General features: G+C 45.1%; 1 protein-coding gene across 1 annotated transcript; it reads right to left on the bottom strand.

Annotated features, from left to right (window-relative positions):
• Window positions 1-962: 962 nt before the first annotated feature.
• LOC119302622 (ER lumen protein-retaining receptor erd-2.2-like) lies at window positions 963-4,736 on the bottom strand. The gene is made up of 6 exons (XM_037579660.1): window positions 4,351-4,736; window positions 2,813-3,012; window positions 2,071-2,211; window positions 1,927-2,007; window positions 1,363-1,487; window positions 963-1,272 (listed from the first exon to the last, which is right to left on the bottom strand). Exons 1-6 carry the CDS (start codon window positions 4,571-4,573, stop codon window positions 1,224-1,226), a joined length of 819 nt encoding a protein of 272 aa, XP_037435557.1. The 5' UTR covers window positions 4,574-4,736; the 3' UTR covers window positions 963-1,223.
• Between the last annotated feature and the right edge of the window lie 14,036 nt (window positions 4,737-18,772).

Here is an 18,772-nt window from a genome sequence, read left to right as displayed (position 1 = left end):
GGTGGGGGGGGGGAGGATGGTTCGATCGGTCTGTCGGGTGGGCGGCGGGGCTCTTATTGGGCCGGGGGAGGGGAGGGCGTGCGGTGCCGTGGCGCCGTGGATGGGAATGGAAAATGGATCCATCTGCTGCTGCTACTGCTACGTGTTGTAGCTGCTGCTGGTTCGACCCACTCCGGCTTCAGTTTCGGTTTGGGTTTCGGCTTGGCTTGGGTTTTGGTTGGGGTTGGATTTCTCTTGAATTTTTCTGCAGAGCACGACAGCGAAGTATTTTGGACTACTACTATAATAAAACATCTTCTTTTGAGAAGAATATGAAGATTTTGTTTTAGGTGGAAAACTGTGGGCTGGGCCCCACCTGTCGGCTAGATATTATGAGATATTTGTTGCGCTTTGCACGCACTCGTCATTTGGGAAATGGGGAGCTAGCCCATGCGTGTCATTGGAGATACTTAAGTGCTTTTTTTTTCTTTAATAACACGGTATAGACATATACCCTTATGCACTCGCCCCCATGAATGCATGCACTCACATCTCAACCCTATGAGCACCTTTGAGAGACTAAGCGGCACATCGTCTTGAGATTGACAAAGTCGTCATATACGTCTTCATAGTCGAATGGAACATTTCTCCCGCTAAATGCACTCTGAAATGTGCTAGTTTTTTGTTAAATACTCTTAGAATGTTATATTTCTTTCAAACATGGATCCATGGCTCTCACATGACGTCGACGGTTTCAGTTACTGCTTGCTATTTCTAAATATGGATCCACGGGCCCACGTGCAGTCGGTGCTTTCTGAAACCGGCGTAACTTTCCTGACAGTCGATCAAATTTCTGCACCACCTGCGGCGCTTGGCCGGTTACACGGGGCCGGTGTGAGACGCAGGCCACAAGGCGTGATGCAACGGCCCGCGCATCACTTGACCAGGCTATGATACTTACTATATGGTCTTTCTTCCTCTCATCATAATTTCAACAGGTTCCAAGAAACGAGGGATTTTCCAGAATAGAGGCGACAAACAAGCATACGGAAGCTAAAATTAACTCTCAAGTTAGGTCATACACATACGCTGCTGTTACCAGTCTCTCTCTCACACACACACACACCGACAAACCTATGTCTGCTGCTGCAATTTTCTCTCACTAATACTTGTAAGCTGTAACTGAAAATATCCTCCTCTGATGGGTGACCCGACGAGTCGTTTCTCCCGTCGCAGACATCCTCCTACACCACCCCGGAGGGTAGCCGTAGCACCAGCTGCCCGCCGACCAGGCTGCACCGCCACAAACGCCCACCGTATTAAGCAATGTGCTTCAGGGTCAGATTCTGACATATGTGCATAGTGGATAGATGGTGAACTTACCTCTTCACATAGTAGTAGCAGAAATCCGCGAGGATGAAGGTCTGCACGATTTCTGACAGGAGAACCATGGATGGCCACAGCCCGTAGCCCAGCGCAGTCAACAGACGCCCACGGGTGTCCAGAACCTACACAATTCACACAAGCGTCAATGAGGGTTCTGTTTTCAGAAACTCGCCGACAAGAAAACTTGCAAATGCACATGTATAGCCGTAAATAGAATTTTTCCTGGCATGTTATTAACCATACAAATTGCACTTCTTGCAAGGTGAACAAGAGTGATGGAACATGTCCGGTGAATAATGATGCCCCCCAAAATACACACATTGAGGAAACTAAGACATAATAACTCATACCACGTGACGCATGTGGTAAGCAATCTAAACAAGTCAAAATAAAACACATAATAACTCATCACAGACAACGGTGTAAAGACACAGTTGACAGCAACAAAAATGAAATGAGCACAGAATGCCACCATGCAAATCACACTTACGAGATGAGCAACAAACATGACTCATATGTACTGCATAAAATAGGCTCGGGGAATCTTTTCAGAAGACAAACCTGGAGAACCCAGTGGGCACAGCTAAGAAACCTCGCAACCCCCAGCGCAAACACATAGTGAGCTGTGAACGGTTCCACAATCTGCACAAGATGGTTTGTCAGCAAACTTCACCTCGAGTAAGGAATTGCATTTTTATAGTTTACCTTGGTATTTTGCATCAAACGCAGTTGCGGCAGCACTGAGACAGCTTCCAGGTAAACACAGAACGCCCAGCTAAACCGGTTTGCGATGTTGTGAGACGTTGAAGGATGAACAACTAGTGCCAACACAGCACAAGGTATCACCTACAAATAACGTAAAATAAATGGGAAAAAAATTAAGTCCGCATGTATTACAAGTTAAGAGGAAGAGATTTGCAACTGAATAAGCAAAACAATCTGGTAGTTGTTTCAGCGCTTTAAGTTAGTTATACATGGTTTTCTTAACACTTCTACTCCTACTACCCATTAACCAATAAGATTTTACCACCACAAGTCATCCAGGGTGAGAGCCCATTAATTATCTTAAAACATTTTACCAGAAGATATGCAGATAGATCGGGCAAGATTATCACACTATGTAAAGATGAAGGTGCCTGTATAGCACTATGATTTTCTAACTGAGCGCAAAGCTTACAGATAAGAAAGGCAGCAGACCCAGTAAAACAAAAAAAAGGAGTGATGCAGAGCACAAGTTGGAATAGTTCTATCTTTCATGCAAGGAAGCCACGGAAAGAATATAAATAGCAATTTGAATATGCAGAGAAGTAAGCAACTAATTAGCTGAGCATTGGTAAGTCAATTTTTAGCTTATTTATCAAGCTGCAACAAAAGTGTGAACATCACAGCCCCAGCTTATGAAAACCCAAATTTACAAAATTAGGTAAAGGAGTTTGTGTATTCTTACCACATAGTACAATGCAAAGTTGTCCTTGTCCACCATATAAGTTGACCTAAGTTTGAACCGAATCATGTAAATAACAAAAAGTGTAGCCACAAGTGTAGCAGTATCCAACACTGTATGGATGTCATATTCCATGACAAAGCTGCAGTATAGTCTAACAGCTAGAAACAATGCAGTTAAATCCTGAGTCTTAAGGGATAGTCCTGCAAGATTTAAGAGAGAGAAGTCATCAGATACTTAGTAAAACAGAGAGCGCAAGTAACACCACAAAGAAACACATAAATCATAAGAGTGATTATAAATGCTAGCAGGTTTATACTTTATAATATTACCTATCTCACGTGTTTACATGTTTGAAAAGAGAAACTTTTCTGAGTAAAGAAAATACCGTACTCACAAAAATGTAATATATGGTCACAAACCATGTAGACAAAGCACAATAAAACATACACATGGCTGAAGAAAATTACGGAAATTTTGACAGCAAAACTATTTCTATGTTGGGATCAGAAACTAAAATTTTGATGATTCCAAGCTGGCTTATCACAATCATACCAACCATCAAATGTAAATTTATTCATCCACGTGCCAAAAAAGTATGCACATATTATTTGCCAGTTGAGGATTGAAAATATCACTGAAAATTTGTACATTAACAAGGATATGGTTGTTACAAATCAACTTCCTTTTCTACAGATTTAAGTCCAGATGGACCCAAAATGCACTCAGAAGTCAGCACATTACCTACCAACCACACATATAGAACTAAAGAAAATGTGTACGATGCAAATTAAAATTGTAGACTAGTACATTGATATTGCCACATATGATAATTCTAGGAAAAAAGGATAAAGCAGTTAGCTTTGCATACCAACACCAAATCGACCGTAAACATACGGACGTTGAAACAAATCTACATAGTTTCATTGTAAGATCATGCAAACACAATTTCAATACCAAGGCCTCTAAGCAGAAGAGGCTAGAAAAATCAAAAGTTGTAAAACAACATAATCGGATAAAAGGAGACATTTTCTCCATCTTGCATCGGCATTGAATCATTGAGCATATTCCCTCTAATTCCGTGCATAGCCAAGCCAAATCATAGTATCATATACACCTTAATCAAATGCATCCTCGCAGCCATGATTGTTATCACAACTTTCCAACTTTCTAATAGTATACCAGATCAGGGATTAGCTTCTTCTTATACACCAAAATTCGAAACCAACAGGGTGCCTACGCATCACTCCAGCTCAGTGAAGAAATCAAATCTTAGGAAATTGCCACTACCAAACGCGAAATTCAGGCAAGGAAATACTAGATCGAAATAAAATTCCAATCTGGGTGGCTGCCACCACCTAGATTTCACCAGGACAAACCACCAATCCGCCGATTTTCTTTTTCCTCTTACGAACTGCGCCGGAGAAACGTTTCCGAATCGCGCGGCCAGTCAGAAGGCCCCTAAAAAAATCACGAGCGGCGTCCACGGATCGATGCGCGGCCGTGAACGGGAGCGGCAGGGGAGGGGCGGGGGCACTAACCGGCGCAGGTCCTCTCCTTGGTGAGCTTGTAGATGAGCACGGCGATGCCGAGCGCGTGCACGGCCTCGGCGGCGACGAAAAGGTTGTCGTGGTCGTGGACGATGAAGCGGATGAAGACGAGCGCGGCCATGCCGGTGACCACGGCGAGGAAGGCCTTGACCTTGGGCGGCTGCCGGCGCACCCACGCCATCACCACGCCGAGCGGCCGCTTCGACGCCCTCATCGTCGCCCGTCGCCGCCTCCGATCGGAGAACACGGGATTTATTTCCCTTTTCTTTTCGTTTATTTTTCCACCCTGCCTTCGCTGCGGCGGCGTTCGTACGCGTGAGTTATTTTTGGAGGCTACGGGGGGGAGGAGGAGAGGGGGATAGATCGGGCGCAGTTATGGCAGGACTTCGTAATTTCAGCGTTCCGGACGGTATAGGGGGAGGAAATTAATGGGAGGCGTGAGACATTGACGATTTTGGCCCTCTGGTTTAATAATTCCTCCTTTTATGTCACGATTGTTTGGAAGAAAAAAATTGATAAGAACGCAGGCTTTATTGATGACTTAAGGGCATCTCAACAACGACGGCCCGCAAATTTTCTTCCGCATCCATCCGCCGATAAAGGAGGGGTCAGTCCGTGGACATGGATGCGGGAGGCGGCCATTCAACATTGTCCGCATACATTTGAACAACAATTCAAACTAATTGGACGAAATTCGTTCAAACACGACCGGATTTCATCACATTTCGGATATATTTCAACTAAATGTGGTGCCCGTCCGGCTCTGAAGGTATAATTAATTAACCTAATCTATGATCGCCGGTGCCCGTTCCCCGTGTCCGGCCATGAGCCCTAAGAACTGAAACTTCGCCTTCTTCAGTTCTGCCTCGGCGCTCTTCAGCTCCGCCTCTGGAGCCACGGGAAGTGAAGTTGTCCGTCTCCACGTTGCCGCCAAGCGGCAAATCGGCCGACGATGTTCAGCCCACCAAGCTTGGCTTCCACACGAGGGGAGGAGCTGTGGCCTTCTTGGGACTCGAGCGACGGTGACTGTTGGGGATATTACTACTAGACGTAAACTGGCCAGGAGTAGCCGGATTAACTTTATGAAGATTAGAAGCCCATGAAGACGTAAGAATGATGGCGCTTTATGAAGGCCCAAGGCCCAAAGACGAGTTAAAGCTTGTAGATGCAAACCGACCTTATTATGTAACTTGCATTATAAGGTAGGAAGTATAGAGACCGAACCGGACACGTTTATGATCCGGCTTCGAGACTCTGTAAACCGGCGGGCGTCAACCTATGTATATAAAGGAACGACCCGGCAGCGGTTTAGGGACAACACACAACAACTCGAGAGCCAGTCAAAGCGGATTCGCTCCCTGGTCATCGAAACCCTAGCAATACCAATCACAACTAGACGTAGGCTTTTACCTTCATCGAAGGGGCCGAACTAGTATAAACTCTCCGTGTCCCCTTGTCCGGTTTAACCCCTTTAAGCTAACCCATTGCGGTGGCTTCACGACTAAGTCCTTTCACAAGGACATCTACCGTGACAAACCCACGACAGTTGGCGCCCACCGTGGGGCTATCGCATGATGATTTCGAGTTCTTGAAGGGCAGCTTTGATGGACTCAAGGGATACATTGTGGGCCGGATGACGAAGATTCGTCGCGGCAAGCTCTACATCGACAACGCGGGATGGGGCCCCGAGTCCGATTCAATCGAATACGGGTACCGGGTCCCCTTTGGTGGGATTCACGTCTTCATCGGCAAGATTGGCGAACCGGGCCCTGAGCCGGACACCTGCACCGACGTCATCGAGACAGCTCAGCATGCAAACCCTTCCCCGGTTCAGCCCATGGCAAAGCATGTTTTCGTAGGTGTCATCCACGGAGCTGAATATGAGGACGGACCGGCATCCGATGGAGAAACCGTTGTATGCTCCGACGACGAGTCTTCTGGAGAAACTGAATCGCTCTATCAGTTGCAGGATGGTCGGATTAGTGGAGGTTCCGAGGGCAACAGTATTCTGGACTCCCCTGATCTGCCAAACCGGGCCGCTATCTTCATGGCCGGTACACAATCAGCGCCCCACTCATCAACCGCCGCAGCAATGCACTCCGGTTCAGCAACAGCCACGCCGGTAGGGGCAGGGAGCTCTGCGCCACCTCCGGCTCAAGTTCTGTCTGACTTGTTCGACGCTTTGGCAACATTGATGGCCGCGAAGGTGGACGCAGCAGCCCGGGATCAGCACAACACGGAGATCGCAAAGGTGAAAGATCAGATAACTCAGGCTAAAGCGGACCTAGCGGCAGAGAACGCTAGGATGGCTACAGAACGGGCCGAGTTGGAAGCTCAGGCCTACCGGCTTAGGCTGGATCAGAATGCTTCAGAAGAAGTCATGAGAAGAAGATACCGATCGCATCTCCCGCCGAGTTATGAGCCAAGAAATCTCTTCAACACGCCAGGAGCAGGAACTAGTATCCAGCCAATATTAAACCGGACGGAGGCGCCGGGAACAGGAGCGTCGGTTCAGCCGCGCACGATAGACCCGCCTCGTCAGAACAACATTGTGCCATAGTATGTTCCAACACCCCCCGGGCATTACTCCAACCCGTTGGACAACATTGTGACCGCCGCTTCACGGTTGGCAGCCCTCCCAACCGACGGCGAATCACCAGTTGCGATTGAGGCACGACGGGCCAGAGATCTCCTTCAAACAGCTCCAAACCAGCAGCATGCATATTCGCACAGTCGTGAGAGGATTCATTCCACCCCCCGTCCAAGCCGGAGCTACAACAGGCATGTTGAGGATGAACCGGTCGTGTCAAGCAGTGCACGTCGCCGTAACTCGCCGCGAGGGCACAACCCGGCAGGGGGAGGTGCTAATGCGCAAGATATGGTGGATCATGGTCGCGCAAGTCGAGAGGCCGAGTTAGCAGCTCTGCACGGAGCTCGTCAACCTACTCCGGTTCACCCTACCACTTCAGTAGAGCCAGGTGTGGTATTCAGTTCCTTAGGGCTGCCGTGTCTCACCCCCGCTTTGCGTAATGTGCGATTGCCCAAGAATTTCAAAGGACCTCGTAAGGTACCCAATTACACCGCCGATCTGCAACCAGAGGCATGGGTTGAAAGCTACAAGATGGCAATGGAGATGTTAGATGTGGATGAAGCAGTATGTGCTAAATACTTCACCATGATGTTGGAAGGAACAACTCGTACTTGGTTGAAGAGCTTACCAACTAACTCTGTCAGATCATGGGCTGAATTGAAGCACCGGTTTATCCAGAAACTTCAAAGATACTTGTAAGCAGCCCATGTCAATTGTGGATCTGGCCGCTTCTGCATTCATCGGATCGTATCAATGTAGATACCGCAGTGCTAACGTTGGAGGGCAATTGCCGTTTTCTGCCGCTCAAACAGAAGTTAGGAAGACTCAAACGTCACTGCAATGATATGTCAACACTTATGGCCGCTTTGGTTAAGTATGCCGACTCAGATAATACCAAAGACCCTGACTCAAAGGAGGACAAACTGGGGAAAGGAAAAAAAGAATGGCAACACCAAGGGTCAGCAGCATAATCCGGCAGGCCATGGGAATAATGGTAAGCGCAAAGCCGACAACAGTTTAGACTTTGTGGCTAACACCAATGCTCAGGAGAATGGTCAGCGCCGTAAGAGCAAGCAGCCGCAGAGGGGCGGAGGTCCAGGCTCCAATTTGGAGCGCCTGTTAAATCACCCATGTCCAAAGCATGGATCAAAGGAGAAGCCAGCATCGCATATTTGGAAGGATTGTTATATTATGTGAGATTTCAAGAATTCCAATGCGTTTCAGTATGATAATGGCCCGCCCGGCGGTCCAGGAGGTGGTTTCCACGGGCCGGGTTACGAAGGCGGCAACTCCGGTTCAGGATTTCAGGGCAATCAAACCAGACACAACAATCAAGGGAACCAGGGCAACCAGGGAGGTTACAACCATCAGGGGAACCAGCAGCAGCAGCGGCAGTCGGGTTATCAGAGCAATCCTAAGCAGTTAAATAGTGGGCAATATCATGTCTTCACCACTAGCTTGTGTAAGCGTGATCAGAAGCTTCACAAGAGGGCGGTGAACTCTGTTGAACCGGCGGTGCCTCAGTATTTGCTCTGGTCTGAGCAACCCATTTTATGGAGTAGAGAGGACCACCCGCCCCGGGTTGACAATCCGGGTCATCTGGCCTTAGTGGTGGCCCCTCAAGTTGGGGGATATAAGTTCACTAAGGTACTCATGGATGGGAGAAGTAGTATCAACATTCTATATTATGATACCTTCCGTCATATGGGGTTGACAGATAAGAATCTTAAACTGTCAAACACCGTTTTCCATGGTGTGGTGCCTGGTAAGTCTGCATATCCAGTGGGCAAGATAGCCTTAGAGGAGGCTTTTGGAGATGATCGTGATTCAAGATCAGAAACATTGACTTTTGAGGTGGTGAAAATCAAAAGTTCGTATCACGCTTTGTTTGGGCGACCGGCTGATGTCTACTACACAACCTTCTTCTTGTAGACGTTGTTGGGCCTCCAAGTGCAGAGGTTTGTAGGACAGTAGCAAATTTCCCTCAAGTGGATGACCTAAGGTTTATCAATCCGTAGGAGGCATAGGATGAAGATGGTCTCTCTCAAGCAACCCTGCAACCAAATAACAAAGAGTCTCTTGTGTCCCCAACACACCCAATACAATGGTAAATTGTATATGTGCACTAGTTCGGCGAAGAGATGGTGATACAAGTGGTATATGGATAGTAGATAAAGGTTTTTGTAATCTGAAAATATAAAAACAGCAAGGTAACTAATGATAAAAGTGAGCGTAAACGGTATTGCAATGCTAGGAAACAAGGCCTAGGATTCATACTTTCACTAGTGCAAGTCCTCTCAACAATAATAAGATAATTGGATCACATAACTATCCCTCAACATGCAACAAAGAGTCACTCCAAAGTCACTAATAGCGGAGAACGAACGAAGAGATTATGGTAGGGTACGAAACCACCTCAAAGTTATTCTTTCCAATCAATCCGTTGGGCTATTCCTATAAGTGTCACAAACAGCCCTAGAGTTCGTACTAGAATAACACCTTAAGACACAAATCAATCAAAACCCTAATGTCACCTAGATACTCCAATGTCACCTCAAGTATCCGTGGGTATGATTGTACGATATGCGTCACACAATCTCAGATTCATCTATTCAACCAACACAAAGGACCTCAAAGAGTGCCCCAAAGTTTCTACCGGAGAATCACGACGAAAACGTGTGCCAACCCCTATGCATAGGTTCATGGGCGGAACCCGCAAGTTGATCACCAAAACATACATCAAGTGAATCACGTGGTATGCCATTGTCACCACAGATACACACGGCAAGACATACATCAAGTGTTCTCAAATCTATAAAGACTCAATCCGATAAGATAACTTCAAAGGGGAAACTCAATTCATTACAAGAGAGTAGAGGGGGAAGAAACATCATAGGATCCAACTATAATAGCAAAGCTCGCGATACATCAAGATCGTATCATCTCAAGAACACGAGAGAGAGAGAGAGAGAGATCAAACACATAGCTACTGGTACATACCCTCAGCCCCGAGGGATAACTACTCCCTCCTCGTCATGGAGAGCACCGGGTGTTGGGGAACGTAGTAATTTCAAAAAAATTCCTATGCACACGCAAGATCATGGTGATGCATAGCAACGAGAGGGGAGAGTGTTGTCTACGTACCCTCGTAGACCGGAAGCGGAAGCGTTAGCACAACGCGGTTGATGTAGTCGTACGTCTTCACGGCCCGACCGATCAAGCACCGAAACTACGGCACCTCCGAGTTCTAGCACACGTTCAGCTCGATGACGATCCCCGGACTCCGATCCAGCAGAATGTCGGGGAAGAGTTCCGTCAGCATGACGGCGTCGTGACGATCTTGATGTTCTACCGTCGCAGGGCTTCGCCTAAGCACCGCTACAATATTATCGAGGATTATGGTGGAGGAGGGCACCGCACACGGCTAATAAATCTCAAGGATCAATTGTTGTGTCTTTGAGGTGCCCCCCTGCACCCGTATATAAAGAAGCAAGGGAGGAGGAGGCGGGCCCTAGGAGGGGGGCGCGCCAAGTGTGGAGTCCTACTAGGACTCCCTAGTCCTAGTAGGATTCCACCTCCCATATGGAAGGAGAAGGAAGGAAGGGGGCGCCCCCCTTCCCTAGTCCAATTCGGACCAGACCAAGGGGAGGGGTGCGACCACCCTTGAGGCCCTTTTCCTTCTTTCCCGTATGGCCCAATAAGGCCCAATACGTATTCCCGTAACTCTCTGGTACTCCGAAAAATACCCGAATCATTCGGAACCTTTCTGATGTCCGAATATAGTCGTCCAATATATTGATCTTTACGTCTCGACCATTTAGAGACTCCTCTCATGTCCCTGATCTCATCCGGGACTTCGAACTCCTTCGGTACATCAAAACTCATAAACTCATAATATAACTGTCATCGAAACCTTAAGCATGCGGACCCTACGGGTTCGAGAACAATGTAGACATGACCGAGACACGTCTCCGGTCAATAACCAATAGCGTAACCTGGATGCTCATATTGGCTCCCACATATTCTACGAAGATCTTTATCGGTCAGACCGCATAACAACATACGGTGTTCCCTTTGTCATCGGTATGTTACTTGCCCGAGATTCGATCGTCGGTATCTCAATACCTAGTTCAATCTCGTTACCGGCAAGTCTCTTTACTCGTTCCGTAATACATCATCCTGCAACTAACTCATTAGTTGCAATGCTTGCAAGGCTTAAGTGATGTGCATTACCGAGAGGGCCTAGAGATACCTCTCCGACAATCGGAGTGACAAATCCTAATCTCGAAATACGCCAAGCCAACAAGTACCTTCGGAGACACCTGTAGAGCACCTTTATAATCACCCAGTTACGTTGTGACGTTTGGTGGCACTCAAAGTGTTACTCCGGTAAAGGGAGTTGCATAATCTCATAGTCATAGGAACATGTATAAGTCATGAAGAAAGCAATAGCAACAAACTAAATGATCAAGTGCTATGCTAACGGAATGGGTCAAGTCAATCACATCATTCTCCTAATGATGTGACCCCGTTAATCAAATGACAACTCATGTCTATGGTTAGGAAACATAACCATCTTTGATCAACGAGCTAGTCAAGTAGAGGCATACTAGTGACACTCTGTTTTGTCTATGTATTCACACATGTATTATGTTTCTGGTTAATACAATTCTAGCATGAATAATAAACATTTATCATGACATAAGGAAATAAATAATAACTTTATTATTGCTTCTAGGGCATACTTCCTTCAGTCTCCCACTTGCACTAGAGTCAATAATCTAGTTCACATCGCCATGTGATTTAACATCAATAGTTCACATCACCATGTGATTAACACCCATAGTTCACATCGACATGTGACCAACACCCAAAGGGTTTACTAGAGTCAATAATCTAGTTCACATCGCTATGTGATTAACAACCAAAGGGTACTAAGGTGTGATCATGTTTTGCTTGTGAGAGAAGTTTGGTCAACGGGTCTGCCACATTCAGATCCGTAAGTATTTTGCAAATTTCTATGTCAACAATGCTCTGCACGGAGCTACTCTAGCTAATTGCTCCCACTTTCAATATGTATCCAGATTGAGATTTAGAGTCATCTGGATCAGTGTCAAAATTTGCATCGACGTAACCCTTTACGACGAACCTTTTTGTCACCTCCATAATCGAGAAACATATCCTTATTCCACTAAGGATAATTTTGACCGCTGTCTAGTGATCTACTCCTAGATCACTATTGTATTCCCTTGCCAAAAACAGTGTAGGGTATACAATAGATCTGGTACACAACATGGCATATTTTATAGAACCTATGGCCAAGGCATAGGGAATGAGTTTCATTCTCTTTCTATCTTCTGCCGTGGTCGGGCTTTGAGTCTTACTTAGTTTCACACCTTGTAACACAGGCAAGAACTCTTTCTTTGACTTTTCATTTTGAACTACTTCAAAATCTTGTCAAGGTATGTACTCATTGAAAAACTTATCAAGCGTCTTGATCTATCTCTATAGATCTTGATGATCAATATGTAAGCAGCTTCACCGAGGTCTTTCTTTGAAAAAACTCCTTTCAAACACTCCTTTATGCTTTGCAGAATAATTCTACATTATCTCCGATCAACAATATGTCATTCACATATACTTATCAGAAATGATGTAGTGCTCCCACTCACTTTCTTGTAAATACAGGCTTCACCGCAAGTCTGTATAAAACTATATGCTTTGATCAACTTATCAAAGCGTATATTCCAACTCCGAGATGCTTGCACCAGTCCATAGATGGATCGCTGGAGCTTGCATATTTTGTTAGCACCTTTAGGATTGATAAAACCTTCTGGTTGCATCATATACAACTCTTCTTTAATAAATCCATTAAGGAATGCAGTTTTGTTTATCCATTTGCCAGATTTCATAAAATGTGGCAATTGCTAACATGATTCGGACAGACTTAAGCATAGATACGAGTGAGAAACTCTCATCGTAGTCAACAGCTTGAACCTATCAAAAAACTTTTGCGACAATTCTAGCTTTGTAGATAGTAACACTACTATCAACGTCCGTCTTCCTCTTGAAGATCCATTTAATCTCAATAGCTCGCCGATCAATGGGCAAGTCAATCAAAGTCCATACTTTGTTCTCATACATGGATCACATCTCAGATTTCATGGCCTCAAGCCATTTCGCGGAATCTGGGCTCATCATCGCTTCCTCATAGTTTGTAGGCTCGTCATGGTCAAGTAACATGACCTCCAGAACAGGATTACCGTACCACTCTGGTGCGGATCTCACTCTGGTTTACCTACGAGGTTCGGTAGTAACTTGATATGAAGTTACATGATCATCATCATTAGCTTCCTCACTAATTGGTGTAGTAGTCACAGGAACAGATTTCTGTGATGAACTACTTTCCAATAAGGGAGCAGGTACATTTACCTCATCAAGTTCTACTTTCCTCCCACTCACTTCTTTCGAGAGAAACTCCTTCTCTATAAAGGATCCATTCTCAGCAACGAATAACTTGCCTTCGGATCTGTGATAGAAGGTGTACCCAACAGTTTCTCTTGGGTATCCTATGAAGATTTACTTCTCCGATTTGGGTTCGAGCTTATCATGTTGAAACTTTTTCACATAAGCATTGCAGTCCCAAACTTTAAGAAACGACAGCTTAGGTTTTTCGCCAAACCACAGTTCATACGGTGTCATCTCCACGGATTTAGATGGTGCCCTATTTAACGTGAATGTAGCTGTCTCTAATGCATAACCCCAAAACGATAGCGGTAAATCAGTAAGAGACGTCATAGATCGCACCATATCTAATAAAGCATGGTTACGACGTTCGGACACACCATTACACTGTGGTGTTCCAGGTGGTGTGAGTAGTGAAACTATTTCACATTGTTTTAACTGAAGGCCAAACTTGTAACTCAAATATTTTACTTCTGCGATCATATCGTAGAAACTTTTATTTTGTTACGATGATTCTCCACTTCACTTTGAAATTCTTTGAACTTTTAAAATGTTTCAGACTTGTGTTTCATCAAGTAGATATACTCATATCTGCTCAAATCATCTGTGAAGATCAGAAAATAATGATACCTGCTGCAAGCTTCAATATTCATCGGACCACATACATCAGTATGCATGATTTCCAACAAATCTGTTGCTTGCTGCATTGTTCCGAAGAACGGAGTCTTAGTCATCTTGCCCATGAGGCATGGTTCGCAAGCATCAACTGATTCATAATCAAGTGATTCCAAAAACCCATCAGCATGGATTTTCTTCATGCGCTTTACACCAATATGACCTAAACGGCAGTGCCACAAATAAGTTGCACTATCATTATTAACTTTGCATCTTTTGGCTTCAATATTATGAATATGTGTATTACCACGATCGAGATCCAACAAACCATTTTCATTGGGTGTATGACCATAGAAGGTTTTATTCATGTAAATAGAACAACAATTATTCTCTAACTTACATGAATAACTGTATTGCAATAAACATGATCAAATCATATTCATGCTCAACGCAAACACCAAATAACACTTATTTAGGTTCAACACTAATCCCGAAAGTATAGGGAGTGTGCGATGATGATCATATCAATCTTGGAACCACTTCCAACACACATCGTCACTTCACCCTTAACTAGTCTCTGTTCATTCTGCAACTCCCGTTTCGAGTTACTATTCTTAGCAACTGAACCAGTATCAAATACTGAGGGGTTGCTACGAACACTAGTAAAATACACATCAATAATCTGTATATCAAATATACCTTTGTTCACTTTGCCACCCTTCTTATCTACCAAATACTTGGGGCAGTTCCGCTTCCAGTGACCAGTCCCTTTGCAGTAGAAGCACTTAGTCTCAGGCTTAGGTCCAGACTTGGGTTTTTCACTTGAGCAGCAACTTGCTTGCCGTTCTTCTTGAAGTTCCCCTTTCTTCCCTTTGTCCCTTTACTTGAAACTAGTGGTTTTGTTTACCATCAACACTTGATGCTTTTCTTGATTTCTACCTTCGTCGATTTCAGCATTAGAAGAGCTTGGGAATCGTTTCCGTTATCCCTTGCATATTATAGTTCATCACGAAGTTCTACTAACTTGGTGATGGTGACTAGAGAATTCTGTCAATCACTATTTTATTTGGAAGATTAACTCCCACTTGATTCAAGCGATTGTAGTACCCAGACAATCTGAGCACATGCTCACTCCTTGAGCTATTCTCCTCCATCTTTTAGCTATAGAACTTGTTGGAGACTTCATATCTCTCAATTCAGGTATTTGCTTGAAATATTAATTAACTTCAACTCCTGGAACATCTCATATGGTACATGACATTCAAAACGTCTTTGAAGTTCCGATTCTAAGCCGTTTAAGCATGGTGCACTAAACTATCAAGTAGTCATCATATTGAGCTAGCCAAATGTTCATAACATTTGCATCTGCTCCTGCAATAGGTTTGTCACCTAGCGGTGCATCAAAGACATAATTATTCTGTGCAGCAATGAGGATAATCCTCAGATCACGGATCCAATCTGCATCATTGCTACTAACATTTTTCAACTTAGTTTTCTCTAGGAACAGATAAAAATTAACCGGGGAGCAATATCGCGAGCTATTGATCTACAACATAGATATGCTAATACTACCAGGACTAAGTTCATGATAAATTAAAGTTCAATTAATCATTACTTAAGAACTCCCACTTAGATAGACATCCCTCGAATCCTCTAAGTGATCACGTGATCCAAATCAACTAACTGTTTTGCACCCGTTGTATTTGAACGTAGAGCCTATCGCACCCGATCACCACGTGGTGTCTCAGCACGAAGAACTTTCACAACGGTGCATACTCAGGGAGAACACTTTTACCTTGATAATTAGTGAGAGATCATCTTATAAAGCTACCGTCAAACTAAGAAAAATAAGATGTATAAAAGATAAACATCACATGCAATCAAAATATGTGACATGATATGGCCATCATCATCTTGTGCCTTTGATCTCCATCTCCAAAGCATCGTCATGATCTCCATCGTCACCGGCATGACACCATGATCTCCATCATCTTGATCTATATCAATGTGTCGTCACATGGTCGTCTCGCCAACAATTGCTCTTGCAACTATTGCTATCACATAGCGATAAAGTAAAGCAATTATTTGGCGCTTGCATCTTATGCAATAGAGAGATAACCATAAGGCTTTTGCCAGTTGCCGATAACTTCAACAAAACATTATCATCTCATACAACAACTTATATCTCATCACGTCTTGACCATATCACATCACAACATGCCCTGCAAAAACAAGTTAGACGTCCTCTACTTTGTAGTTGCAAGTTTTACGTGGCTGCTACGGGCTGAGCAAAAACCGTTCTTACCTACGCATCAAAACCACAACGATAGTTTGTCAAGTTGGTGCTGTTTTAACCTTCGCAAGGACCGGGCGTAGCCACACTTGGTTCAACTAAAGTTGGAGAAACTGACACCCGCCAGCCACCTGTGTGCAAAACACGTCGGTAGAACCAGTCTCGCGTAAGCGTACGCGTAATGTCGGTCCGGGCCGCTTCATCCAACAATACCGCCGAACCAAAGTATGACATGCTGGTAAGCAGTATGACTTATATCGCCCACAACTCACTTGTGTTCTAGTCGTGCACAACATCAACGCATAAAACCTAGGCTCGGATGCCACTGTTGGGGAACGTAGTAATTTCAAAAAAATTCCTACGCACACACAAGATCACGGTGATGCATAGCAACGAGAGGGGAGAGTGTTGTCTACGTACCCTCGTAGACTGGAAGTGGAAGTGTTAGCACAATGCGGTTGATGTAGTCGTACGTCTTCACGGCCCGACCGATCAAGCACCGAAACTACGACACCTCCGAGTTCTAGCACATGTTCAGCTCGATGACGATCCCCGGACTCCGATCCAGCAGAATGTCGGGGAAGAGTTCCGTCAGCACGACGACGTGGTGACGATCTTGATGTTCTACTGTCGCAGGGCTTCGCCTAAGCACCGCTACAATATTATCGAGGATTATGGTGGAGGAGGGCACCACACACGGCTAATAAATCTCAAGGATCAATTTTTGTGTCTTTGAGGTGCCCCCCTGCACCCCTATATAAAGAAGCAAGGGAGGAGGAGGCCGGCCCTAGGAGGGGGCGCGCCAAGTGTGGAGCCCTACTAGGACTCCCTAGTCCTAGTAGGATTCCACCTCCCATATGGAATAGGAAAAGAGGAAGGGAAAAGGAGAAGGAAGGAAGGGGGCGCCCCCCTTCCCTAGTCCAATTCGGACCAGACCAAGGGGAGGGGTGCGACCACCCTTGAGGCCCTTTTCCTTCTTTCCCGTATGGCCCAATAAGGCCCAATACGTATTCCCGTAACTCTTCGGTACTCCGAAAAATACCCGAATCATTCGGAACCTTTCCGATGTCCGAATATAGTCGTCCAATATATTGATCTTTACGTCTCGACCATTTAGAGACTCCTCGTCATGTCCCCGATCTCATCCGGGACTCCGAACTCCTTCGGTACATCAAAACTCATAAACTCATAATATAACTGTCATCGAAACCTTAAGCGTGCGGACCCTACGGGTTCGAGAACAATGTAGACATGACCGAGACACGTCTCCGGTCAATAACCAATAGCGGAACCTGGATGCTCATATTGGCTCCCACATATTCTACGAAGATCTTTATCGGTCAGACCGCATAACAACATACGTTGTTCCCTTTGTCATCGGTATGTTACTTGCCCGAGATTCGATCGTCGGTATCTCAATACCTAGTTCAATCTCATTACCGGCAAGTCTCTTTACTCGTTCTGTAATACATCATCCTGCAACTAACTCATTAGTTGCAATGCTTGCAAGGCTTAAGTGATGTGCATTACCGAGAGGGCCTAGAGATACCTCTCCGACAATCGGAGTGACAAATCCTAATCTCAAAATACGCCAAGCCAACAAGTACCTTCGGAGACACCTGTAGAGCACCTTTATAATCACCCAGTTACGTTGTGACGTTTGGTGGCACACAAAGTGTTCCTTCGGTAAATGGGAGTTGCATAATCTCATAGTCATAGGAACATCTATAAGTCATGAAGAAAGCAATAGCAACAAACTAAACGATCAAGTGCTATGCTAACGGAATGGGTCAAGTCAATCACATCATTCTCCTAATGATGTGACCCCGTTAATCAAATGACAACTCATGTCTATGGTTAGGAAACATAACCATCTTTGATCAACGAGCTAGTCAAGTAGAGGCATACTAGTGACACTCTGTTTTGTCTATGTATTCACACATGTATTATGTTTCCGGTTAATACAATTCTAGCATGAATAATAAACATTTATCATGATATAAGGAAATAAATAATAACTTTATTATTGCCTCTAGGGCATATTTCCTTCACCAGGATGATGAAGATGGCCACCGGAGAGGGATTCCCCCTTCGGCAGGGTGCCGGAACGAGTCTAGATTGGTTTTCGGTGGCTACGGAGGCTTCTGGCGGTGGAACTCCTGATCTATTATGCTCCCGGATGTTTTTAGGGTATATGGAGATATGTAGGCGGAAGAAGTACGTCAGGGGGGCCACGAGGGTGGAGGGCGCGCCCAGGGGGTGGGCGCGCCCCCTGCCTCGTGGCCTCCTTGCAGGTCCCCCGACGTGCACTCCAAGTCTTCTGGGCTTCTTTCCTTTCAAAAATGAGTTCCGTGAAGTTTGAGGTCAATTGGACTCCGTTTGATTTTCCTTTTCTTCGAAACCCTAAAACAGGGTAAAAACAGAATCTGGCACTGGGCTCTGGGTTAATA

Source organism: Triticum dicoccoides, chromosome 5A, assembly GCF_002162155.2.
Source record: "Triticum dicoccoides isolate Atlit2015 ecotype Zavitan chromosome 5A, WEW_v2.0, whole genome shotgun sequence".
NCBI lineage: Eukaryota > Viridiplantae > Streptophyta > Magnoliopsida > Poales > Poaceae > Triticum > Triticum dicoccoides.
The sequence above is the reverse complement of the archived record's forward strand: the minus strand, read 5'-3'. Positions and strand labels throughout refer to the sequence as shown.